Genomic DNA, 27,555 nt, shown 5'->3' on the forward strand with positions numbered 1-27,555 from the left:
TCTGTGAAGCCAATCTGTTCCAATTGTTGGATTTATTTTATCCATCTCAAACTCTATTTCATGTCTGGTGCAGTGATATGATAGCACAGGTATAGATTCTGTCCAGTTTAATTTTGTTCCTCCTCTGCTTTGTTCTAGGCTGCGAGCTCTGTCCAGTGGCGGGAGCGTGACTTCGCCTCCCCTTTCTCCTGCTTTGCCAAAGTACAAACTAGCAGATTATCGCTATGGGAGAGAAGAAATGTTAGCACTTTTCCTAAAGGATAATAAGGTGTGTGGGGGTGGGAGAGGGAGGGTAGGAAGAAGGCTCGTCTGTAATCCCACAATCTTGTAATTATGGAAAGAGGTCTCTCTGTACAATGTGTGCCCAGTTTTTTTTTTTTTTTTTTTTTTTTAAGTGCATATTCCTTAGTGGAAAACAAAAGTGCAGGTTATTTGTACCGGTATATGTCCATGTGGTTTTCTCTCTAGGTGCACATGTGCACCATGCATATGAGATTGGAATATTTTGGCCAGAAGTGTTCATGGGGGCATGCCTGCAACCTGCATGTCCTAGTGTCCCCATCTCCCACCTGAGGACATAAAGGGTGGAGCAGACCCAACTGCCCTTAGTTCTTACCACTCCTGGCAGCAGGATGGAACTTAGCAGTGTCCATCTGCTACCCTGCAGCTCTGCTCTTTTAGTTAAGGTTTAGAGTTTTTGTAGTGTAGTTACAGTAGCTATCTGCCTTGGCCTGTTGGCAAGAAGTTAAATCCTGCACCTACTCTGGTCACTGATCATTCCACTTTGGCATTGGTGCTTTCAATGACACCTCCTTTGGTACTGATACCCTTGGTTCTGCCTCGCTTGGTACTGTCCTTTCCAGTTCCTAAAAACCTTGTCATTATGCCAGAATCCATTATTCAGTCCAGTGGCAGTAACAGGCTTCTGTCAGTATCAGAACCAAAGATGTTCAGACTAATAAAATTGTTATCCACCAAGCTCCTCTGGAGCCCCTCTTTCTGATTTATAGACATATATCCTGGTCTCCTCAGCCTCTATCAACACCTGAGGTTGGCTGCCCTGTATGAGGAAGTGTATTCCTGTCTTTTCTTTGTCAGATCATAATAGGGAACCTTCTCCTAGATTTGTCCCCTAATCTCCAGTGTCTATGAATAGAAGTCCAAAAGGAAGTCTAGAGGGCACTCTTCTCATTGACACCAAAAGAGACATGGGTTGGACAGAATCCAGACCCTATGGGTATCTCCACCTTAGTGCCATATACCATACCTGATGTCATGCAAACCTGGCCTTACTGGCCACTTTGGAACCCTAAAACTCTACTTCCTAGACCTCAGTCATCGAAAGTTCCTTTGTCTCATCACAGGTCTCTTTCTACAAGGCCTTCTGGAGCACAAGGCCTTCTGGAGTCCTCATGTTGTGAAGCATGGTGGCCAAAAATGGGGAGGATAGGGAAGAAGAATAGCTCCTACAGTACCAGTAGTCATCCCATACACCTTCCCAGATGCAGCTGTTAAGCCTAATTTACCATCTGCTATTGATAACTTTAAGGCTTTTCAAGACCTGTTAAAACATATAGCAGATACCTTGGACATTGGGAGTGGCCCAAGGAAGTCAATAAATTATTTAACATGTTGCATCCCACAATATCAGGCAGGTTAGCCACACCACATATGAAGTTATTTTCAAACCTGCCAAGGACTTAAGGAAATCACTGGCCTCCAGCCCTGCAACTTCTGAAAGATCAGTGTGTCCTTGCTAGGTCTCTCCTTAAAGGTTCCAGTATTTTTATGTTCACCCTGCCCCAGTTCACTAGAGTTCGCTGCAGTGCAGGAGAAAATAAAACCAGGACTTGCTAAGATGACTCCTAAAGAGAGGGACCTAAAGAAACAAGACCTTTTTGGGAGAAAAGTTTACTCTGCAGTCAACCTTCAGGTTCTTATAGTAAATTTATTAACCTTTGACAGTGATATATGTCTACCTCTAGTAGGATAAGATCTCCCATTTTGTAGATAAACTACCTCAGGACTCTATAGAGGAGCTGAGGTCCATTCTTACTGACTGCCAAGACATTGTTGCAGGCAGCTCTAGATGTGAGAGCTATGTCTACTTCTATTACCATATTGAATCTTAATGGCTGAAATCATCAGATGTACTTAAAGAACTAGGGTCACCATTGAGGAGGTGCCATTTGAAGGGTCTGACTTAATTCTAACATGGATGAAGAGCTACATTCTTTGAAGAATCCCAGGACAATTCTTTGCTCCCTGGGCCTTTATCCTCCAGCTTGGAGGAGGAGAGAGGATAAACCTCAAAGAGAATGCTCATATTACCAGCAGAAATCTGCTGAGCCTCCCAGAAAGAAACCCCCTTCTTCCAGTGAAGAAGCAATTCAGCCTTCTTTTCAGCTACCACTCAGGTTGCATCTGGATCCAGGCAGCAAGTTAGACATCATGGTCAAGAACCCTGGGCTGATCTGACAGGATGTATTCCTGCACTGCCTCCCCTCCTGTTTGGCAGCTGCCTTTTTTACTTATTGGAGGTCTGAACTGCAATTGCTGTGGACCACTGGGTTCCAGTAGTCATCAACAAAGGATTTTGGTCCAGTTTGAGTGCCAGCCCCCGTGCCCTTCAAATCCAGCCCTCCTCAAGGACCGCTCTCATAAGATGCTGTTTAGACAAGAGGTGGACTCCCTTCTATAACTTGGAGTAGTGGAGGAGGTGCTTCTCAAGTTGGGGGGGGTGGGGGGAGGGGGAGGTTATCCCAAAGAAGAAAGGAGGATGGCTTCTCATTCTAGACCTCAGCAAGTTCATCCATTGTTTGATGAATGATAGTCACTCTAGGCATCCATAATACCTTCTGTAGATCTTCCGTAGATCTAAAACCTTCTGTAGATCTTTAGTTTGCAGCTTTTGACTTCCAGTATGCATGTTTCTGTGTCTGTCCATCCAGAAGGCAGTTAATACCTTGTTTCCTAGTGTGTAGCTCACACTTATCTGCACGGAGTTCTGCCTGTAAGACTTTCCACGGCAACAAAAAAGTTTAGCAAGTGCCCAGCAGCTCACCTATCCATACCCTGAAGGAATGGCTGATTTGAAGGCAAATCTCTTCAGAAGGTACCTCGCTCAATAAGAATAGTCCTCAAGCTCTTTACCTCCAGTGAGACTCGGTGCAAACCATGAGAAATCCACTTTTATTCTGACTCAGACAATTTGAGTTCAGGACCACTCCTATGAACTCTAAAACAGCAAGAGCCTGAAGAAATTCTGTGCCATTGTGGACATCATCTCAGAATTGAAGAGTCATCCCCAGGCTTCAGTGTGAGACTGCCTCAGCTTATTAGGTCACATGGCAGCTTGCGCTTTAATGACACTGCATTCAGATTGTCACTTTTTCCCCTATAGGGATGATTGAAGTCTGTTTTATCAGCCCAGCAGATACTGCATAGACTTACAGGTTTCAGTCCCTCCAGAATTGCTGTCCTTTCTAGTCTCCTATAAGGATCCATAAGAAATCTGCCAGGACATACTTTATGCTTCACGCCTCTCTACCTCGAATGGGGTAATAGGTTTTCTGGGAAGCATCCATGTGAGCTCCACATCCTATCTTTGGTCCCCAAAAGAATCTCATATCCATATAAACATGCTGAAGCTGAAAGCCATACATTTAGCATGTAAAGCTTTCCTGATCCTCCTCCAGGGAGCCGTGATTCAAACTCTGAAAGACGATACTACAGCAATGCACACTATGTCAGCAGAGAATGGAGAGTGAGATAATCTCCTCTGTCAGGAGACAATACATTTATGGAAGCAATGCATACAACATTAGATTACTTCCACAGCTGTATTTACCAGATTATCCTTACAGGAAGTACTCCAACAATCAAGAATGGGCTCTCAAGGATTCTGTCCTCCAGCAAATCTTCCTCTAATGGGGACCCTCATTCTTCGACTTAATTGTCACCAACTTTAACAAAGTGTCAAATGTTATGCTGAAGAGGAGGGTGCCTCCCACACGTTTCCAACCCTGTAGGTGAGAGATGTTGAAATGGATCTTTAATGGCCCACAGCTGGGCAGATTGTTACCAGAAAATTCGGATTCAATTTGCTCAGTGCACAGCAGTTTAAGAGAGAATTACACAAGCAGTAAAAGGTTATATAATACAGCTTCCTAATAAGCTTCAATTCCCCAAGCATATACCCTCAGTAACTATGTTGGCCCTACAGAGTATCCTGATTGGCAAAGCAGATATAGCTTTGCCAAGCAGATATAGCTACCAGTCCTAGATAGAGTCTTCTTTTCTTCTCAAGTACTTGGTCTGTTAAATGTCCCCCGAAGCAGGGTCTTGGTTACCCCGAGGCCCTCTGGTTCAAAAGTCTTAGAAAAGTCTCTCGTAGCAAGGGGTTGATTACCCTGGGACCCTCTGTCTTACAGCGTCATGGACCTCTTCAGATGTTAATAGAGGAACTAAGAACTATATGATATTCTGAACATTTATACCCCTTGCTCTCAAAGGAGACACATGTCCTCGAAATATGCCCTGTGGGTGTTCCATTCCTGGTTTTTCTAATTAATTTTTTAGAAGGGACTACAAGATTGAGACCAAATATCAGTTGACGTTTACCTTCTCATCTATCATTCACTTGAGCTCTTAGTGTGGTGCCATCCTAAAGGGTAATTTTGACCTGGGTCATTCAGTACCAATCTCACTAATCATGTTTTCTGTGTTTTCTTTACTTGGTGAGCTGGCCATCGGCTGACATGACCAAAATTTCAAGCTGAAAATACACACACAGATAGAGCCTCTGGTTAACCATTCAAATGCAATTTCAGCACTCTCAGTAAATTTCCATACCAACTGTCTGATGCGACAAGATCCCTGCTCCCAGAATCCTCTAGCAAATTCAGACGTACCAAGCCATACCAAACTTGTGTTTTCCACATTGAATTCCCAGCGTCTTCAGAAAAATGAGAGGACAAAGCCTTACTAACAATAGCCTTAGTGTTTGTACTCCTGACCCAATACACCTCTGGATGCATTCTCCAATTGCTCTACCAGACCTGTCAAGTTATTTCCCAAGATCATGGCCAAATCCTGCCCCCAGTCCTTCATCTCTGCATCTGACCATATGCACATTTGCTAGCTGAGCGTTGTGAACAGAAGGTGCTCTTCTGAAGTGCAGGACACTCTGATTCAAAGCAGAAAGGCTTCTACGAGGCTAACGTATAGATTAAAGTGGTAGAGACTACTATCCAAGCTCCTCAGCATTTGCTAGATGTCACTGTCTAGTAGTGTTTGGGGCTATTTATTATTTTGGAAGCAAACAATTCTCACCATTTGCTCAATTAGAGTCCACTTAGCTGCAATTTGAGCCTCTCACCCTTCTATTTAGGTCACACTATCTTTTCACATTCCATAGTTATGAAGTTAGTGAAAGGTATGGTCCATAGTTTCCCTCTACTTGGCAGCCCCTCTCTTTTCTAAAATCTTAAATATTGTCTTTCTGGCCCTGATGGATCCCTCCTTTGATCCTTTGCAATCTTGTTCTCTATCACCTTTGACTAACAGGGTGAGCGAGATCCAAGCGTTGATGGCAAAGCCTCCTTATGCATTATTGTATAAGGATAACATGACTCTCAGACCTCACCCAAAGTTCTCACCTAAAGTAGTCTCAGATTTACACCTGGATCAGTTCATATCCTGGTATTTTTAGCTATGCTGCATTTGACTTCTGGAGAGATTTAAGTCTCATACACTGGATGTGTTGATAGCACTATTATAACTCCTTCAGTAGGAAAAAACCCTTCGAGTGATTGCTCATGTGCATTCCAAAATAGGTGTGCGTGCTCGCCACGTGCACTGGTGCCAGAAGTTTTTTCCCTAGCAGTACCCATAGGGGAGCGCCCCTAGCAACCCCTGGAGTGGCATCTCTGTGGTGCGGTATAAGGGGCTCTGCGTGCTCTCCCCACCCTCAGTTCCTTCTTGCCACCAGTGAAAGTGCATCGGAACTGCTCTGCTCCAGCTTGGCTTCAGCTTTCCTCTTGAACTCTCCGTGCCCTGGGCTTTAAGTCATGTGACGCTTGCAGGTAGCTGATGCCAGTGAGTGATCCGCACATGAACAGTTTACGCTGTCTGGGGGAAACCCATCTCAGCGATTGTTGCAAGATTTGCAGATCTTTCAAGTCTCGGACCAAGAAGGAAAGGGACGTTCGGCTCCGAGCCATTCTCACGGAGTCGGTGTTGACTCCAAGTTGGCACCAAGTACCACTGTGTCGGTGCGCAGCAATCCTGCGGTGCCTTCCACCAGTCGGCACCCCTCCCCGTCCGTGGGGCACGCCAAGAAGAAGTAGTCTCCGCTGAGACACCAGAGCAAGACCGGGGAAGAGACTAGACCCACCTTGGGCAGGTCTCGATCCCTGTCGGCCTCCAGGCCTCAGACTCAAGTTGAGCAGAGTATCCCGGCTCTCTCAGTGCTGGCCTCCCCGGATGTCCAGTTGCCCTCCACGCCGGAGGCCCTGCAAGCGGCCTGGGACGTTATGTCTCTGCCGGTACCAGTGGCACCGCCACCGTTGGCTCTCCAGTCCAGAGGCAAGCCACCGCTTGGATCTCCGCAGCCGTCGCCTGGTTGGTACCGTTTGCGGGCGAGGGAATGTTCCCAACGCCTTTCGCTGCCCCGTGCGCAATCCGCGCTGGTCCCTGTTGACCCCCACCAGGTTTTCTGTCTGGGTTCCAACTGGCAGGGGTTCCAGGCACCGCTCTGCCTCGAGGGACCGTAGACCTCGTGAGGGGAGTGGGCCCCGTCGAGACCAGGACAGACGGCACTAGAGATCCTCGTCTCCGAGAGGCTACCGTAGTCCGTTGCGATACGGGTGTCGATGCCGTTCCCGTTCGTCTCGCTCCAGGACCACGCCGCAGCACCACTCCCACAGTCCTGGGCGTCGATTGCCGTCACCTTGCCATCGTGGAGCAGCTCCTGCTGGTGGTACTGCTCCTCCAAGTCGGGACCACGGTCTCATGGTCGGCACTGTTCCCGATGCCACCACTCCGCCTGGTCTCCCTTCGTAGTCGTCAGTCTATGGGACAGGCTAGTCAGGCTGAACAGCCTGCTCCACCGGTGCCACAGCAGGTGCAGTGGTGGCGGCACCATGATACCAATGGGCCCCGTGGCCCCCGACGCAGCCTCCGGTGGGGGCTTGCTCGGTGGCCAGAGCCTTGGAGAGACAGTCAGCCTCCCTATCCCAGCCTCCCAGAAAGAAGTCGTGGGGTGTGCATCTTCGGTTCCACACCCAGAGGGCGACCAAGTGGTGGGACCTCCAGTACTGGTGGGTATGCAGAATACCGAACCCACATCCTCATCCTCCCCTGATGAGGCGATTGTGGCCCCTCCTCCCACTGTTCTGCAGAAGGACTCTTAAGGCCCACCAGGAACTATTGAAAAGGGTGGCATTGAGCCTCAACCTTCAGGCCGAGGAGGTGGAGGAACCCTCGGACTTCCTCTTCAACGTCCTTCAAATGCCTTGTGGCAAATCCAGGCTTCCTTGCCTCCCATCTCTAAGAGTGCGGAACGGAAGTACTTTGTGCCTGCCAAGGGGCATGAATACCTGTACGTCCACCCTGCCCCCAACTCCCTGGTGGTCGAGTTGGTCAACCATAGGGAGAGGCAGGGCCAATCAGCCCCTACTCTGAAAAATAAAGACTCAAGAAGGCTGGACTTATTTGGGGGAGAGGTTTATTCGTCCTCGAGTTAAGGATGGTGAACCATCAGGCCCTCCTGGGTCGGTATGAGTTCAATTGTGGGGCTCTCTACCCAAATTGGAGGACTCCCTCCAGGAGTGCGACAGGAAGGAGTTCAAAGCTCTGGTGGGGGAGGATACAGCGGCTGCCAGGGCAACCCTGCAGGCAGCGTCCAATGCCGTGGATACGGCTGCAAGATCTATGGCCTCTGCGGTATCCATGAGGAGGGTGTTGTGGTTCCTGCTGTCTGGGCTGTCCAGTGAGGAGCAGAACTCCTTGCAGGACCTTCTGTTCAATGGCAAGGCCCTGTTTGTGGAACAGACGAACGTAAAATTGCACGGCCTGAAAGATTCCTGCACAATGCTCAAGACACTTGGCTTCTACGTCCTGGCTCCAGCCAGGACCAAGTTTAAGCCTCAGCAGGCTCCCACCCAGGCCACCCACTCTAAATATGAACCCCTTTATAAAAAGTCACGGGACTATAAGAAACTCCTGCAGAGACAGTCCCGGTCTGCCCCCCAGTCTGTGCCCTCCAAGGGTAAACAGATGGGGAAATGTCAGTTTTGACGGGACGCCTGGGGGCGACTTACCAGTTCATACCAGGGATTGACCCGCAATAAAGCTTCCCTTCTCCAACCAGTTGTGTGCTTTTCTCCCAGAGTGGTCGCGGCTGACTTCGGACCGTTGGGTCCTCAACACAGTCTCCCGGGGCTACACCCTCCAGTTTACCTCTACCCCGCCCAATCACCCTCCGTCCCCATCCCTCCTAGAGGACACCTCTCACGAGGCCCTGCTTGAGCAGGAGGTGGGGTGGCTCCTTGGCTTAGGAGTGGTGGAAGTGGTGCCAGTGGAGTTCAAATGCAAGGGGTACTACTCCCGCTATTTCCTTATCCCGAAGGCCACCTGTGAGGCCTGAACCAGTACACTGTAAAGCTCAAGTTGCGCATGGTCTCTCTGGCTTCCATTATCCCCTCCCTGGATCCCGGGGACTGGTACGCTGCTCTCAATCTGCAGGACATGTACTTCTGCATTCATATATTCGAGGGACACAGGCGTTTCCTTCGTTTCATGGTTGGGCAGGAGCACTACCAATTTACGGTCCTCCCGTTTGGCCTGTGCACTGCTCCCAGGGTATTCATGAAGTGCATGTCCTTGGTGGTGGCCTACCTCAGATGTCGTGGGGTTCAGATCTTCCCCTATCTGGATGACTGGCTGGTCAAGGGCAGCTCCAGGTCGCAGGTGCGGGATCACGTGGCGGCACTCCTGTCCACGTGCGCCACTCTGGACCCGTTAGTAAACAACACCAAGTCCACGTTCGTCCTGGTGCAGGGCATAGAGTTCATTGGGGCAGTTCTGGACGCGACATTGGCCAGGGCCTCCCTCCCACCAGACAGATTCGAGACCCTGAAAGGGCTCATCGACACAGTCACAAGGTTCCTCGTGACCACAGCCAGTGTGTGCCTCCAGCTCCTGGGTCACATGTTGGCATGCACATATGTGGTTCGCCATGCCAGACTCAGGCTGAGGCTCCTCCAGCTCTGGTTGGCCTCGGTGTTCTCCCAGTCCAGAGACAGGATGGACAAAGTCCTCACTGTGCCCGAGCCGGTGATCGCCTCCCTACAATGGTGGTCCTCTCTGGGGAACATGGTCCACGGGGTCCCGTTCAGGGGCAGGCCCCCATTAGTGGAGCTGGTGTCAGACGCGTCGGACCTGGGGTGGGGAGCCCATGTGGCGAATGTTCAGACCCAGGGTCTGTGGTCCGTGCAGGACCTTGCCCTGCATATAAATGTCAAGGAGCTCAGGGCAGTCTGGCTGGCATGCGTGGCCTTCCGCTCGCACCTGGAGGGCAGAGTGGTCAGGGTTCTCACGGACAACACGGCCTTGATGTTTTATGTCAACAGGCAAGGCGGGGCCCGCTCCTCTGCTAGGAAGCCCTCAGGCTGAGGGACTTCTGTATAGCCCATGACATTTGCCTACAGGCCCACCACTTACCGGGCGCCTGGAACTTGTGGGCGGATTGCCTGAACCAAGACTTCTCTCAGAACGAGTGGTTGCTACACCCAGAGGTTGTGCACAGGATTGGGAACTCCCCAGGTGGACCTGTTTGCGACTTGGCAGAACCGCCGGTGTCCCCGTTTCTGCTCCAGGAGGGAGAGGGGGTTGGGAGTGGGCGCCATTTCTGATGCCTTCCTCCTATCCTGGTTGGTCCAGCTTCTCTATGCCTTCCCCCCGATTCCACTGATCGGCTAGGTCTTGGAGAAGATAAAAACGGACAGGGCCCAGGTCCTCCTGATCGCCTCAGCGTGGCCCAGGCAACATTGGTATGGGACTCTCACGGGCCTGGCAGTCGACCCGCCGTGGCCGTTGCCGTCCCGCCCGGATCTGCTCTCCCAGGACCAGGGCCGCTTCCTCCACCCCAACCTAGCGGCACTCCATCTCACGGCGTGGCTGCTCAATGGTTAGGCCGGGAGGAAAGGAGGTGCTTGGAAGGGGTTCAGCGTGTCCTCTTGAATGCAGGTGGCCCTCCACGCGTTGGGCCTACTTGGCAAAGTGGTCTCGGTTTTCCCAGTGGGCAGCTGAGCGGGGTGTTTCGCCCGTGGCTGCTCCGATCCAACTCATTTTAGACTACCTCCTTCACCTTAGAGCCCAAGGTCTAGTGCCCTCGTCCGTCAAGGTGCACTTGGCAGCCATATCGGCCTTCCACCTGCCAGTGCAGGGGCACACGGTATTCTCACATGCTATGACTGGCCGATTCCTTAAGGGATTGGATTCTCTTCTCGTACGTTAGGCCCCCCCCCTTCCCGCAGTGGGACCTGAACTTGGTGCTGGCCCAGTTGATGGGTTCCCCCTTTGAGCTGCTAGCTACATGCTCCTTGTCGCACCTCTCGTGGAAGGTAGCCTTCCTGGTGGCGATCATGTCAGCTAGAAGGGTCTCGGAGCTCAGGCCCTGACCTCCGAGCCCCCGTACATGGTGTTCCAGAAGGATAAGGTCCGGCTCCGACCACTTCCTTTGTTCCTCCCTAAGGTGGTCTCCACCTACCACATGGTCCTCTGTCCCAAGCCCTATGCGTTCAGTGAGGAGCGCCGCCTCCACACGCTGGATGTGAGATGGGCTCTGGGAGTGGACTAAGCCGCTCTGGGAGTGGACTAAGTGGACTTACCCGGAGTGGACTAAGCCGTTCAGGAAGTCTTTGCAGCTGTTCATCGCCTTGGCTGAACGCATGAGAAGTCGGCCGATCTCCACTCAGCGGCTCTCCAACCGGATTGCTTTGTGTATCCGTACCTGGTACGACCTGGCGGGAATCCCCGCCGTCGATTGTGAGAGCACACTTAACTAGGGCACAAGCCTTGTCGGCTGTCTTTTTAGCCCATGTCTCCATTCCGGACATTTGCAGGGCTGCCACATGGTCTTCTGTTCACCTCACATTATGCGATCGTCTCCCAAACCAGGGGGGACGCCAGGTTCGGCAGGGCTGTACTCCGTCCCGAGAGTCTGTGAACTCCTACCCACCTCCAACCGATATAGCTTGGAGTCGCCAATTGTGGAATGCACATGAGCAATCACTCGAAGACGAAAAGACAGTTACCTTTTCGGTAAATGTTGTTATTCGAGATGTGTTGCTCATGTCCATTCCATATCCCGCCCTCCTTCCCCTGTCAGAGTTGTCTGGCAAGAAGGAACTGAGGATGGGGGGAGCGTGCAATGCCCCTTATACTGTGCCATAGAGGCGCCATTCCAGGGGTCGCTAGGGGAGCTCCCCTACGGGTACTGCTAGGGGAAAAACTTCCGGCACTAGTGCACCTGGCGAGCACGCACACCTATTGTGGAATGAACATGAGCACCACATCTCAAAGAACACCAGTTACGGAAAAGGTAACTGTTTTCTGCAAGTCGCCCAGGCTTTTTGTATTCTTTGGGACTAGATGTAGGGGACAGGCCATTTTGACTCAAACTATCATCCTAGTTAGTATCCAATTGTATAAAGATCTGTATGAACTGTCTAAATTAATTCATCCTCTTGCATTATGGCGTGCATGAGTAGAGCCCAAACAGCTTCATCTGCATGCTTGAGATTTGCAGGGCAGCTACCTGAAGTTCACTACACACATTCACACAATATATTACTCCCTAGTTGCCAGATTAGATGTCCAATTTGGTAAGGCCTGCAGTCTCTCTGTTCAAACAGGACTCTTAGCATCTACTTCCTTAGAGCGAATTGCTATATAAGTGGGATCCATGTGGCCAAATACTTGAAGAATGAATAATTGCTTTCTCAACAGTAACTGTGGTTCTTTGAGCTGTTTTGTTCATTTGGATCCCACGACCTGTCCTCCTTCCCTGCTAAAATGGAGTGCTTTATACTATAATTCTGTATTGACAAAGGACCTGAAGGGCAGTTGGGCTTGCTTCACCTTTGATGTCCTTGGGTGAGGGGTATGAGGACATGCAAGGCACAGGTATCGCCCCAGTGGAACCTGCTGGCTAAAAGAATCCATTTGCATGTGCATGGGGTGCACGTACACCTAGAGTAGCATCCACATGGACAAAATATTTCTAAGAATCACGCTTTACAGTAAAGTAAATAACTGTTCTCTTGGCTGGCTCTGTTCATGAATGTGGGCTTCCAGAACCCTGGAGAAAGACAGGTAGGTATTGAACAGAGAGAGTTTGGTTGGTGGAGATTAGAAAGTGCATAGTGCCATCTCTGGAATGTGTGTACTGGGGTGTAATGCTTGATCTGTAGTGTAGCTCTTAACATGCCATCTTCCTTCCCTGCAGATACCTTCAGACCTTCTGGATAAGGAGTTTCAGCCTATTTTACAGGAGGAGCCCCTGCCACCACTGGCACTTGTACCTTTTACAGAAGAAGAACAGGTTGGTATCTGCAGATGTTTAAGAGATGATTTTCTGAAAAATTAATCTGAATAACTAAAACGTTCTGTGGACTGGGGCTAGACTAATGGCAGATGACAAATAGGCTGTATTTATATCTGAAAACATAAGATTATCAGTATGGGAAGGGTTAAGACTGGGAGACTTGAGCAAAGAGCTCTATAAGAGAGCTCTGTTTTGGCATAGAGTGCATGTTCCTGGCATCAAAACCCAGTTGCCATCCTATATTGTTTAACCAGAGTCCCTTTGTTCACCATTCTGCTTCTGCTATATTAATAGCAAGCATTCCCTAGTTGAGCTGGTAATCCAAAATTATCAGAAGCTTCCAAGAAATGATTCTGAGATTTATGTAGCTTTTTGTAGGATCCTGTCTCTGAGTTCACAGAATTTTCAGATCAGTAGGACAGCAGTTACAAGAAAAATGTAAAAGTTTTAATGCTAATTTACCATTTTGGTGATTGCATGACTGCTGATTCTTCGAGTGTCCTCTGCCTATTTGTGCTCATGAGATGCAGTTCTGATGGTGGAACTTTTCAATAGCAGTGCCTGTGGAAACACATCTGCTCTTCCTCCTGGCCCTCCCTTTACTGTTCCTGAATGTACTGAGGGTAAGGCTGTAAAAGAGGGCATGTTGTTCTGGCAATTTCTCTTCCAGCTGCCATGCTCACAAATCAGTAACTGCTCTCGGCCCTTGGCCTGGATCCTTGGCTTAGACCAATGCCTTCTACGCACTTTTAGCATTCATAATAGATTAGATCTTAGTGTAAATAGTTAAATTTTAACGTTAATTTTTTTTCTAACTAGTAGTTTAGAGTGTTGGTTCAGTGATTAGGATCCAGTGGTGGATCCAAAGATCAAGAGGCCTCTTGTCCCACTGTTTTTCTGGCATTTGAACCTAATACAAGATGCTTAGCTTGCCTCCAGGAAGGACACACTCACTCAAGAAAGTGATCTATCTGCAGTTCTTTGCCCCTGAAGGCTTGGACAAACATCAGAATAGACCACAAGCTCTGCTTCTGCAGGAGGTCTGACAGCCAAGTTTTTCAGATCCGGCATATCTCTCAAATCCTTGGGAGCACAGACCAGCATCTGCCCCATGATGCTTCTGGTGAGAAACAGCAAAAATCTCTGCAAAAGGTACTGTCTATGGTTTAAAGCTTCAGGAAATCTGCAGGACTCAAGAAGAGAGCCAAAACTTGAATCCAAAATTAGAAAGCAGAGATGGAAAAGGTCGATTAGTTTGTAGCTCTTGTCCTAAAGGGTACACATTTCCATATCTCAATCAGACCAGCACACCCATGTATCTTGGTTTCCTAGTAGGAGGGGATGACTTCCAGTTAAGAGTTCTTCCCTTTGGCCTTTCTGCTGCACCCAGGGTTTTTACAAAGTGCACTTATATCTGTACATGATTTGGCTAATCAGCATTATCAGAAGAAAATGCATCCAGAGCTATATCTTAAATATGCTCCTTGTTCAAGAAGTTATGCCTAAGGATAAACTGGGAGAAATCATTATTGAGACTCTCACATAGGATCACCTTCATAGGGGTGATATTGGACTCATTCTGCAGTGCTTCTTTGCCTGAAGAAATGTTTGAAAAGATTAAATGAACCGTGCCATTGCTACACCAACTTCTGTGCCAAAAGTCCTCCTCTTTCTCAGACTAATTGACTTCATAGACTCAGCTGTGCCTTACACTTCACACCCAGCTTAAAAAGAGTCTCTCCGGTACTGGCTGACAAAGAATGTGTTCCAGTCTCTGTCATAGTGGACTCAGAGTCTGTGTTATGAAAGGAGTGGCTTTCAGCCCTCCAGCACCATCAGCAACAATAACCTGTCACATTCAACGTGGGCTGAGGAGTTCACTTTAACAGTGTGTGCGCCACTACGGGAATGCCTATGAAAAGAAAATGCACATCAGTGTGCTAAAAATCAGAGCAATATGTTGGGCTCTCAGAGCTCTTCTTCCTCATGTCAGAAGGTAGTGCATGTTGACATGGACGGACCAGGGCAATATACTATATAAACAAGCAGGAAGGAGCTCACTCAGCGCAGCTATAGAGGGAAGCAGTAGGTCTGTGGCAATGAAGCATACAGCACAAGTTCTACCCTGTAGTAGTACATCATCTAGCAGAGAAAGACATGTCTTGCGAATCAGTTGAGCAGACACAACAGAACTCCATGGGTGGTTGTTAGAGGTGACGATACCCCATGAGTTGAAGATCATGCGTGTCAGGGTAGAGATCTCTTTCCAGTTAGGCAAAATGAGCCAGGTTTTGCTTGAGAGAAAAAAGTGACAACCAATCCTTTTGGATGCATTCCTCATAAGATGAAGGCAGGTTTTCCTGTATGCCTTCCTCTCACTTTTCCTAATCCACGGGGGCGGGGGAATGGTGGTTTAAAAAATAAAATAAAATTTAAATTAATAAAAAAAAAAAGGGCAAAAACCAAAGAACTAAAATAAATTTGGTGCTTCTGGCATGGCTGAGATAAGTGGTTCCCAGAACACCTTTGGCTATCAAAAGGAGTTTACCAGTCTCTCCCTCTTACTCCAGATCTGTTGAATTAACAAAACAGAATGTCTGAAGACCAGGGCTGTAGGGCTTTGATAGAGTTGGAGCAGTCTTGCTTTCTAGATATACATGTCCTAATTAACTGTAGGAAACCTAATTAACTGTAGGAAAGAATCAACTTGTAAGTGTCGTTAACCTCAAATGGAAGAGATTTGTTTGGGCAAACAGTAATAATGTAACCCCAACCATGGCTCCAGTTCAGCATATATTAGAATATTTGCCACAGATGAAACTTTCAGGTTTCTTGCCCATCAGTGAAGGTTAATCTAGTAGCTACATCTATAAGCGAGAGGTTATGCCAGTAACAAGTCAGTATTCACACACACACACACGAGTTGAGATTTATGAAAGAATTACCATTCCCCAGGAGTTAAATTCTTCTGTTGCGTGGAGACCTCTACAAATTCCTCACATAGATAATGAAGCCTCCATTTGGGCCAATAGCAGAATGCCCTTTATTTCACCTCTCAGTTAAACATCTGCTAGAAGAGTGAGTGAACTACAGACCCACTATTTACTGTTTTACATAAGGACAGAGTTGTGCTACATCCCCATCCCAAGTTCCTGCCTAAAGTGGTGACCTAACGTCACGTTAATCAGTTAACCTGGCAATGTTCTTTCCAAGATCTCTCTCTCGTTCAGGAGAAAATGTTTCATGCGTTAGATACAAAAAGGGCTTTAGCTTATTTTAAATAGGACCCAATTCAGGAAATCACCATATCTGTTGATTTCCTATGCTGACAGCAAAAAATTCAAAGCAGTCACATCTTAGACACTATCAAAATAGGTTAGGCTCTGCAGTCATGAGGCCTACGCTTTAGTGTCAGTCCTTGTCCCTAAGGAAATTAGGTCACAATTTTTGAGCGCCAAGGCAGCTTCAATGCCATGCCTTAGACATCTTACTTTTACAGAGGTCTGTAGGGCTACAATGTGGCGCTCCCTGCATATGTTTACAAAACACTATTCTTTAGACTTAGCATCCAGAGCTGTTGCACAGTTTGGCAGGGCAGTACCCTATTTAATTAGGATTCCATGTCCCACCTTCCTCAAAGGGCAGTATTGCTTGTCAAACTACCCTCATGAGTGGGAATATGCAGAGGACACTCAAAGAAGAAATGGAGGTTACTCACCTTAGCCAGAGGTCTTTGAGATATATTCACACATCCTGCCCACCTTTCTCTCTTCCTCAGAGTCCTAATTACAACCAAAGTGGGACTTGGAGGAGGCACTTGAAGGATCTGAGGCGGCCAGAGTGCCACATCCCCTTTTATAGCCTCGCCCTCAGAACATTCAGGAACAGTGAGGGGAGGGACAGGAGGGGGCATGAAAACGCTCCAACGGGCACTGCTATCAAAAAGTTCCACAGTCAGAGCTGGACCTGAGGCACATCCCGTAAGTGTGACTATGCAGAGTCCATCTTGAAGAACACTGGTTACAGGTGAGTGACCTCCATATTTAGTTCTATGTCATCTTGAAGGCACTGTGCTCACTGTTCTCCTTAACAGTACCTCTGCCTTAGTTTCTGTGCCTGCTAAAACAACAATAATTGTCCCACTTTTTAGATTTTGAGGACGTTTTCTTCCAACTTTTCTAGCTATGACACTCAGTCTTAGAGGTTGTTGAATGAGGCCTTGGAGAGGATACTTTTCAAAGTCAGGCAAAATCATTCTTTTTCAATTATTCTTCTCCTGAGTGGGTCTTATATGGTGAGGTCAACTCTCATGTTAGAGATGTCTATACAATTGGTGTCAGAGCCCTGCAGATCCCCTGCTAAACGGAGCCAATTGTAATACAGACCTGCTGCCTGGGTCTTGATGGTTTTACTACTTCCCCAAGTACTCACTATTGAGTTGTGGTAGAGATTCAAAGGGATGCCATTATTACCTCAATTTCCCTCTCTGGTGGTAAAAGTGGTCCTTGTGCTCATGTCCTTGGAAGCCAAAGAAGATTGACTTCACAAATAAATCTCTTGGAGCTCAGGTTTTCAAAATTTGGCTCTCAAGGTATTCATCATTCATCTCCATCCAGATAATACAAATTCTCAGATGTCACAGAGGGAATGTATTACTTAAACTGTCAAGAAGGCTCTTGGCCTCCCTCTTACAGTAGGAAGCTGTTTGCCTGTGAGAATGGTGTATTTGTAACAATGCAGTGCCCTTGGCTTTACATCTCACAGGGAAGAAGAGTACCTAGTTTTTGATCCGATCTGCAGAGGAGATGATCATGAGTAATCCCCCAAGGATTCAGTGACAGTCTTTCTCTAAAAACAAAACAGCCTTTTATGATTTTTCACTCTTTGGTTCTGGGCTCCTTCCCGTGAGACAAATGGAGTACCCCAAGCTGTAAAGTGGAGGTTCCCAGTCTGTGGTCTATGAAGAGTTGGCTGGTCATGTGATGCTGACTGTCCTCCTGTCTCTAGCTATTAACTTGATTAAAAGATGAAAGTTTACTTGCTTACATGCAAAATGTTAGGAAGTTGCTTGCTTGCTTCCTACTGTAGTTCATATAGATACACATGTGAACAGTGCGGGGTGGGGTGGGGGGGAGGTGGGCTGCACAACCATGAATGACAGAGCCAGTGGTCCACAGGATAATCTCTATTAGGATGTGGCCCAAACTGTGAAAAAAATTTGAGAACCCCTGTTCTAAAGTTGTTGGTTCTTAAGGCTAGTTGTAGCAATCTTGATTTTGTGCCAGCTCTCCATGTACATGTAGATGCCTGCCATCTTTTGAACCTTACAATCAGTTCCTTCTTGATGGTAGTCAGCAGTGGAGCTCTCTGCAAGACCTCTGGCTCTCTATTTACCCTCTGGCTTTTCAGTCCTCTCATCATCTGTCTTTCTTTGTGTTGTTTTTCTGTTCTTCCCTACCTTTTAGCCAGACTCAGTCTTTATAGTCTTATTTGTGGACACCACAGCAATTTTGGCTTCTGGCACAGGAGACCTGGTAAAGTTTGTTCCCAGAGATTTCAAAGGAACTTTGGTTCCTTACCTGAGATCATTCTATTGGACACTGTGTTTTGTGGCTTAGTGTCCTGACTCATTTAATTGTCTCTTCATCTCTGTTTTGTACTTTGGAATTAATTTGCATGCAGAGACACTTGTACCTGTTCAGGATTTTGTCCACTGCCTTGACCTCTTAGGAGGAAGAATGCTCAGGAGGAATGCACAGATGAGTTACCTGAACTAGCAGCTATCATCCAGTAGAATTGCCATGTTCTTGCACCATATATTTGACCAGTTGAAGTTGTGGCAGACACTTCACATCAAAGCCCAAGTCTAGAAAAACAATTGAGAAACAAACATTTATTTCTAGAGAATGTGGACTTGTTTCTCAATCCTCACATGAGGTCTTGAGGGTTAGCACTACCACAAACACATTATTGCTCCCCAAGATCCTGAGCTTTGGTGCTGGGATTCCTTTGGACAAAGGGTTTTACTAGCCCATAATTGCAATCTTTCTGCGAGCTTTTCATGAGCAAAGGGCAGATTGAGCTCTGGTAAAAGTTCCAGGTAAGGTTCCTTCTCAGACACTGAGTTTAAAGCATGAACCTATTCTAACATCAGCTCTGGGGTGGCTTTTTGGTGTGGTTTATGTGATAGCTGGAGTGGATGCTTTGGGGTGGATGTCAGTAGGTCTACTTTGCTGCAAGATCTTACCAAGAGATCTGGAAAAATAAGGGGATCTGAGGAATATGTGGACCACTTCTAGTTGAAGGCCAACATGTTCTCTTGAGTCTGTTCTGTTCCTGTGCTCCCTTCTACGAGAAAGTAAGTTTTCATCTCAATAGCTGGCTTCAAGGGAACCTGGTAGACATCTGCCCTGACAAAAGCAGCAGAAGGAGTGGGTCCTAAGCTCTGTCTCATAAAGGATCAAAATTGAAGATTTTTTTTTTTTTTTTTAAGGGTTCCAGAGTGGATAGCCAGCCGAGTCATGTTCTGTAGCTTGCCAGGACCGCCCTGTCAGAAGCAGACTGAGCTCTTTACCCCCAGGGCCCCTTGTTGCCTTGATTCATAGATTCTAGGGCTGGAACGGACCTTGAGAGATTTCGAGTCCAGTCCCCTGCCCTCATGGCGGGACCAAATACTGTCTAGACCATCTCTGATAGACATTTATCTAAGCTACTCTTAAATATCTCCAGAGATGGAGATTCCACAACCTCCCTAGTGTTTAACCACCCTGACAGGAACTTTTTCCTAATGTTCAACCTAAACCTCCCTTGCTTCAGTTTAAGCCAATTGCTTCTTGTTCTATCCTTAGAGCTAAGATGAACAAGTTTTCTCCCTCCTCCTTATGACACTCTTTTAGATACCTGAAAACTGCTATCATGTCCCCTCTCAGTCGTCTCTTTTCCAAACTAAACAAACCCAATTCTTTCAGCCTTCCTTCATAAGTCATGTTCTCTAGACCTTTCATCATACTTGTTGCTCTTCTCTGTACCCTCTCCAATTTCTCCACATTTTTCTTGAAATGCGGTGCCCAGAACTGGACACAGTATTCCAGTTGAGGCCTAACCAGCGCAGAGTAGAGCGGAAGAATGACTACTTGTGTGTTGTCAGCAAGACACCTGTTAATGCATCCCAGAATCACGTTTGCTTTTTTTGTAACAACATCACACTGTTGACTCATATTTAGCTTGTGGTCCACTATAACCCCTAGATCCCTTTCTGCCGTACTCCTTCCTAGACAGTCTCTTCCCATTCTGTATGTGTGAAACTGATTGTTCCTTCCTAAGTGGAGCACTTTGCATTTGTCTTTGTTAAACTTCATCCTGTTTACCTCAGACCATTTCTCCAATTTGTCCAGATCATTTTGAATTATGACCCTATCCTCCAAAGCAGTTGCAATCCCTCCCACTTTGGTATCATCTGCAAACTTAATAAGCGTACTTTCTATGCCAATATCTAAGTCGTTGATGAAGATATTGAACAGAGCCGGTCCCAAAACAGACCCCTGCGGAACCCCACTTGTTATACCTTTCCAGCAGGATTGGGAACCATTAATAACTACTCTCTGAGTACGGTTATCCAGCCAGTTATGCACCCACCTTATAGTAGCCCCATCTAAGTTGTATTTGCCTAGTTTATTGATAAGAATATCATGTGAGGCCATATCAAATGCCTTACTAAAGTCTAGGTATACCACATCCACAGCTTCTCCCTTATCCACAAGACTCGTCATCCTATCAAAGAAAGCTATCAGATTGGTTTGACATGATTTGTTCTTTGCAAATCCATGCTGGTTGTTCCCTATCACCTTACCACCTTCCAAGTGTTTGCAGATGATTTCCTTAATTACTTGCTCCATTATCTTCCCTGGCACAGAAGTTAAACTAACTGGTCTGTAGTTTCCTGGGTTGTTTTTATTTCCCTTTTTATAGATGGGCACTATATTTTCCCTTTTCCAGTCTTTTGGAATCTCTCCTGTCTCCCATGATTTTCCAAAGATGATAGCTAGAGGCTCAGATACCTCCTCTATTAGCTCCTTGAGTATTCTAGGATGCATTTCATCAGGCCCTGTTGACTTGCAGGCATCTAACTTCTCTAAGTGATTTTTAACTTCCATACCTACCCTCTTCCCATTAGCATTCACTATGTTAGGCATTCCTTCAGACTTCTCGGTGAAGACCGAAACAACTCATTGAGTATCTCTGCCATTTCCAAGTTTCCTGTTACTGTTTCTCCCTCCTCACTGAGCAGTGGGTCTACCCTGTCCTTGGTCTTCCTCTTGCTGCTAATGTATTGATAAAAAGTCTTCTTGTTTCCCTTTATTCCTGTAGCTAGTTTGAGCTCATTTTGTGCCTTTGCCTTTCTAATCTTGCCCCTGCATTCCTGTGTTGTTTGCCTATATTCATCCTTTGTAATTTGTCCTAGTTTCCATTTTTTATATGACTCCTTTTTATTTTTTAGATCCTGCAAGATCTCGTGGTTAAGCCAAGGTGGTCTTTTGCCACATTTTCTATCTTTCCTACCCAGTGGAATAGCTTGCTTTTGGGCCCTTAATAGTGTCCCTTTGAAATACTGCCAACTCTCCTGAGTTGTTTTTCCCCTCAGTCTTGATTCCCATGGGACCTTACCTATCAGCTCTCTAAGCTTACCAAAATCCGCCTTCCTGAAATCCATTGTTTCTATTTTGCTGTACTCCCTTCTACCCTTCCTTAGAATTATGAACTCTCTGATTTCATGATCACTTTCACCCAAGCTGCCTTCCACTTTCAAATTCTCAATGAGTTCCTCCCTATTTGTTAAAATCAAATCTAGAACAGCTTCCCCCCTTGTAGCTTTTTCAACCTTCTGAAATAAAAAGTTGTCAGCAATGCAGTCCAAGAACTTATTGGATAGTCTGTGCCCTGCTGTGTTATTTTCCCAACATATATCTGGATAGTTGAAGTCCCCCATCACCACCAAATCTTGGGCTTTGGATGATTTTGTTAATTGTTTAAAAAAAAGCCTCATCCACCTCTTCCACCTGGTTAGGTGGCCTCGAGTAAGTGGTCTGTCATGGTTCATTAGAGCTAACGGTTGTGAATTCAAATCCCTCTTCTGAATCAGTCTCACTCTTTTTTTGGCCCAATGAATATTTAAGTACTTATACAAAATCGAACATCTTCGACAGGAAAGATTGAGACATTAATAGCCTATAGCCCAGTGATTAGGGCAGTCACCTGGCAGAAGGGAGACCTGAATTCAAGTCCCTGCTCCAGAATGGGGATTGAAATCTGCGTTTCCTGCATCCCAGGCAAGTGCTCTGACCACTGGTAAAGATCATAAAGGGCTGTGCACACCGCCTCCCCTCTGCTCCCCCCTCAAACTATTTGCCCGAATTGTGAGCTCTTGTTTTACATGGAAACTAATTTTCTTGGTGACAGTGACTTTAGCTTCTAGTGAGCTAGCTTCAGGCTGAAGTGACCCACCTTACGTTGCATATTACTAGGTACTTTTATGAACTTGTCCGAGATCATGTGTTCTGAGATAGGATTGTTTCCACCACAGACAATGTATAACAGCCATATAGGTCTCACTCCTTATACTTAAAGATCATTCTTGTTCGGATTAGGTCTCTAGGAAGGAATCCTGCTTTCTCTCAACTCTGCAAAACCGGCTTGTAGAATAAGGGAGTTCAAAGTTTCTTGCTCCATCCTATTGGCTATTGAGAGTAAAGTCTGATGTGTTTGGGAGGAATCTTTGGGGAGTGGGGAGAAATAAAAATTATTTTTGCATTGGCCTTTTTTGCTGCCTGTTGCAGTAATAAAATTTTCATTATTTTGTATTACGTTAGCACTGAGAGACCCAAACAAAGATTGTGGCTCCATTGTGGTAGACCATCCACAAATGTAGAGGAGACCAGTTTGTGCTCCAAAGGGTTTCCAAATTAAATAGACAAGACAAAGGCTGGAGGAAATGAAGCATTAGCACCATTTTACCAATGGAGCTATAAGGCACAGAATTTTGAAAGAGAGATGCAATGTATCTTCAGAGAGGTAGAACTACAAGTAATTATCCCTTATCCTGACAAGTGTAGAATGGATGAAACTTTCTCCAGTTAAACTTCATATAACAAAGTCCAGATTAGCAATGCAGTCAAACACAGGACAGGCACTTAGAACTTCACAACTTCAGTTCATCTGCTTAAACTGAGTTCAGTATTTCTGTCAAATGGATGGGCCCCCAAGTTAACAGAAAATCTGATATTTTCATTGAAGCCTTTTGCACATGTAATGAATGCTTTGAAAAACAGTGTGTATAGTTGGTACCAATGAACAGGTCATTAATTGCACAAGACTATTCTCTTATTTTCTTCTCGTCACTCACTGACTTTTTGCTACCTTACAGGCTGATTTTGGACTACTTATACAGAGCTTTTGCAGCTAAGAGATTTTTCTCCAATGGTAAACAGTAGGATAGCTGCAGCTCCTGAATCTTGTGCTCCAACCTAGTGCATAGTGTATTATTGAAATTCTTTCATCTAAAATTCCAAACTCTTACACTGTGTCATGATGGACTAAGTCTGAATTGCCTATAGTCATCAGTTCTCTTTATCTGCAGGTGGTCAAGAAACTTCATTTGTCCCTTTTCTGCTTATTTTGTTTCCTTTCTTCCTAGACAGTTTTAGTTTTCAGATGTTTAATGTAGCCATTTAGTTTCTCTAACAAATAAAACAAGTTTTTGAAGCATCAAACCACTGCCAACATTGAAATTTTCTTGTAAAAGTTTTTCTTCCGAAGCACTCTTATTTTTCTTAGATTACTTTTTTTTTTAATCAAGCTTCTTACTACTTAGTGTGTTTTGGTCCTCTTATTTTTTTGGTGTTGAAGATTGCTTCAAGTAATGGCCAAAATTCAATCACAAAATGTCTGTCGGTAGAGACTGTAAGTGCTTGTGTGTTAAGGGTACATAGAGCTTGGGGGAAGTTAGATAAACCATAAAACATCTACTGCAAGCTCTGCTCAAAGATGTTTCCTTTAAGTTTTGAGGTCCCAGAAAGAGCATGTTAGATTAGAAATGTCTTCCAGAGGCTAAGTCACTCTGTCAGTGTGAAAAAACCTGGGAAGACGTTCTCAAAGGAAACAAAGTACCTGAGTTGGTTTGGCATATGTCTGATCTAATGATGTATTGTTAGTCACTATTTTAAGCAAAGCTGGCAGCCTACAATTGCTGTGTTTATAGTAAGGTTGCCTAACATTTTCCATTATAAGACCCTGCTTTTCAGTTGCTTTTAATTTCCAAACTTTAACTGTTCGGGCTGAAATTTTCCATGCCAGTTGTCTGTCTTGGGGTAAATTTATTTTTTGGAAAATTTTCAGCAAAAACAATTCTCATTCTCAGAAAAGGCTGAAGGAAAAATACATTTTCCCAGTGTTAAATTTGTATAGTAGTTTCATAGAGAAGCATAGCATGTCCATGCTTTAGAGCAAGATTTCAGAATCTGGCAGGGAGAGTGTCTTGGGGATCAGAGAAGTTTCTTTTGCTGTCCCTAGGAAAATACACACAATTTGGCTGATTTACAAACCTCTGAAAACTGTTGTTAGCAGCTTGTTTGTCAGCCCCTTCATGGAGCAGGACTTTCCCTGAAACTGCTCCTTCTGCTGGTGGGGTGGGGTGGGGGAGGGAGGCCATGTGGGTGCCAGGAAGCAAAACTGAAAATGACTTTCTCCTGTTCTCTCTGTGATGCTCTTGCTGGCTCTTGGGCAATATGGACAAGGAGGAAGCAGCACCCTGAGTCAGAAGGGTGAGGAGATGGAATGGAGTGTACTCTTTGATGGGAAAAGGAGCAGGGTGGTATAGGGATAGGAATAGCTGATTGGGGTGCAGGAGCAAAAGGGGGCAGGCCGGGGGCAACTTGCTAACTGACATGCTATGAGTGAGAAGATAAAATGGTCTGTAACCATTATACCTTAGTCCCTTCCAGAATCAGGAATAGAATTCAGGATTCCTGAGTTGAAACATGCCTTTGCTGTCTAGCTGTGAAACCCACTTAGGATATGTCTACATTGCACACTAAGCTCAGGATTGAGCCCAACCCCGCCTTTCATCCACACACATATTAGTCTGAATTGGGTCAGCAAACGCTCAGGGAGCTGCTCCTAGTCCCCTGCTAGGAGTTGTTCAGAGTCTGAGTCCCACTGTGACTCATGTCCATGTCATGTCATTTTGCAGTATGGACGCACCTCAAGCCACAGATCCGAAACAGAAGGTCTGTGTAGTGCAGTATGGATAGTTTGCATGGCTCTGAGACCCCGGGTCCAGCAATTGGAACCTCAAGTTTACAATGCAGTGTGGATGCTCAAGTGTGGTCTTGAAAATACTGAGCCCACATCCTACAGGTGCAGGTTTACAATGCAGTGTAAACATACATCTAGTGTCTTTCTCCCCATCTAGTGTCTGGTTTACCTAAGTCTGCTGTTGCTACCAGTTACTCCATTATCTCTAATAGTAGTGGTCCATGCAATGGATCTAAATATTCTAACTGTGCTGGCACCCTACATGGAAGTCAGTATGCTTCCACATGATGGAATTTCTGCTTTTCAATTGGCTTTTTTAAATCATTAGGAAATTGAATTAAAAAAGTCCTCCTACATTAAAGTGGCAAAGCCAAGCAGTCGAATTAAGGTTGCCTGTGCAACCTTAATTCTTCTTTGAGTGATGGTCCTTATTGTATTCCACTGAGGATAACGCACATGTGCCATGCAGCAGGAGCCAGAGCTTTTCAACGTAGTAGTGTCTGTTGGTCTGTGCATGTGCCCTTGCATCGCCTTATGGTTTCGCCTGAGGCGATAAAGGGCAGGGTGGACTGACTGTGTTTTCAGTTCCGTCTCACTGCCACGTGGTCCGAGTCAGAGCTTCTGCTTTTCTCTTGTCCTTGGTGACGTACTTTCCAGAAAAACTGTTTTTATTCTTGTACATAGTTCGGATTTTACTGTTTTTTGTAGGAATTTTTATAGGATTAAGGATTTTGGGACACTGCCCTGGTGGCTTCCTGCTAAACCATTCTCCCAGTTCCCTCCCCCCCCCAAATCCATGTCTGGGCACTGGATTATGCCAAAGATGCTGGAGTTCAAGGTATGCGCTTCCTGCCCTCTCTCTTTTTCGCTCAGCAACAAGCACCAACACTGTTTGTACTGCTTGGGGGAAGCCCACATCACGTCCAGGTGCAGTATCTGCCTCTCATTCCCGGCTTGAACCTGGGAACGCCAAGCTCTCCACCTCAAGAAACACCTCATTGAAGTGGTCATGAGGTCGCAGTGGGATCCAGGTTGGGGGACTCCCTACCCCATAATCAACCTGAGCAATTGAGGAGTGCTCCTGCTACTGCTGAGCTCCTTCCTGAGTTTTAAATCCTACATACTTACCGGTGCACGTGCTGGGGACCTTAAGAGTCTTGAGACCTGGTATCCCAACAGATGCACAAATTACCATTGAGCCTTTCTTGGATCCACAATGTTGATAGCTAGACTCTTAAATGGTCAACTTATATGCGCTAGATCTCCACGTGCTGTTGATCAGAGTGAGGTCTCTAAACCTACCTATTTACTTCTTCAAATGTTTAAAATACATCTAGGCACCAATATGGTGCTGTGTCTCTCTCCAATAAGTTAAAAATTAAAGCATAAACAAAGGGGAGGGTCATGGTGGATAGTCAGCTGAACATGAATTTGAAGTGTCGTGCCGTGGCCAAAAGGATAAATTTCATCCTTGGATATATAAATGGGAATCTTGAGTAGAAGTAGGGAAGTACTTTACCTCTATTTGGCACTGGTGCAACTGCTGTTGGGACAGTGTCCAGTTTTGTTTTCCACGTTTCAAGAAGGATGTTGGTAAATTGGAGAGTGTTCTGAGAAGAGCCATGAGAATGATAAAAGGATTGTAAAACAGGCCTTATTAATGAGACTCAGGGAGCATAATCTATTCAGTTTTAAATAAAAAGTTAAGGGTGACTTGATCAGTATATAAGTACCTAAATGGGGAACAAAATAAGAGATCTGTAATCTAGCAGACAGAGGTATAACAAGATCCACTGGCTGGAAGTTGAAGCTAGGTAAATTCAAATTAAAACTACGATACAGATTTTTCGCAGTGAAAGTAATTAATCATTGGAACAACTTGGAGAACCACCTCAATGCTTGCTATCACTGGTAACTTTTAAATCAAGGTTGGATGTTTTTCTAAAAGATATACTCTAGTTCAGTGGTTCTCAACCTGGGGTATGTGTACCCCTGTGCATATGCAGAGGTCTTCTGCGCGGTATATCAGCTCAGCTAGCTATTTGCCTAGTTTTATAACAGGTTACATAAAAAGCACTAGTGAAGTCAGTACAAACTAAAATTTCATATGGACAATGACTTGTTTATACTGCTCTATATACTATGCACTGAAATGTAAGTACAATATTTATATTCCAATTAATTTATAATTATATGGTAAAAATGAGAAAGTAAGCATTTTTTCAGTAATAGTGTGCTGTGACGCTAGTATTTTTGTGTGATTTTTTTTTTTTTTTTTTTTTTAAGCAAGTAGGTTTTAAGTGAGGTGTAACTTGGTGATATGCAAGACAAATCAGACTCCTGAAAGGGGTACAGTTGTCTGGAAAGCTTGAGAGCCCCCTGACAGGGGCCTGCCTTCCACTCCCAGTGGCGGGTTGGGGGGAATCCGGGCCTGCCCTCTACTCTAGGTTCTGGCCCAGGGACCCTAATGGCAGCAGCTGTTGGCAGCTGACCTTTCACTGCCAGAGTTGGTACATTTGCCTGGGCCACTCTCTCTCAACGCCACCTTCACCTTTACCTTAGGGCTCGCTGAGTGCCCGGTGGCATGCTGCTTGCCCGGTGAGGAGGAAGAGGAGGAGGGGCGGAGAGGCTGG

The 27,555-nt window shown here is 46.0% G+C and overlaps 1 protein-coding gene across 1 annotated transcript in view; it reads left to right on the forward strand.

The window, feature by feature from the left end:
- The window catches only part of GIGYF2 (GRB10 interacting GYF protein 2), a 162,584-nt gene that overhangs the window by 15,897 nt on the left and 119,132 nt on the right, over window positions 1–27,555 (forward strand). The window contains exons 3-4 of the mRNA XM_026649890.2: window positions 139–268; window positions 12,515–12,610. Coding sequence (XP_026505675.1) covers window positions 139–268; window positions 12,515–12,610 — 226 coding nt within the window. The remainder of the gene's footprint in view (window positions 1–138; window positions 269–12,514; window positions 12,611–27,555) is intronic.

This window comes from Terrapene carolina, unplaced genomic scaffold (assembly GCF_002925995.2).
Source record: "Terrapene carolina triunguis isolate 2854851 unplaced genomic scaffold, T_m_triunguis-2.0 Scaffold88, whole genome shotgun sequence".
NCBI classification, from domain to species: Eukaryota; Metazoa; Chordata; order Testudines; family Emydidae; genus Terrapene; species Terrapene triunguis.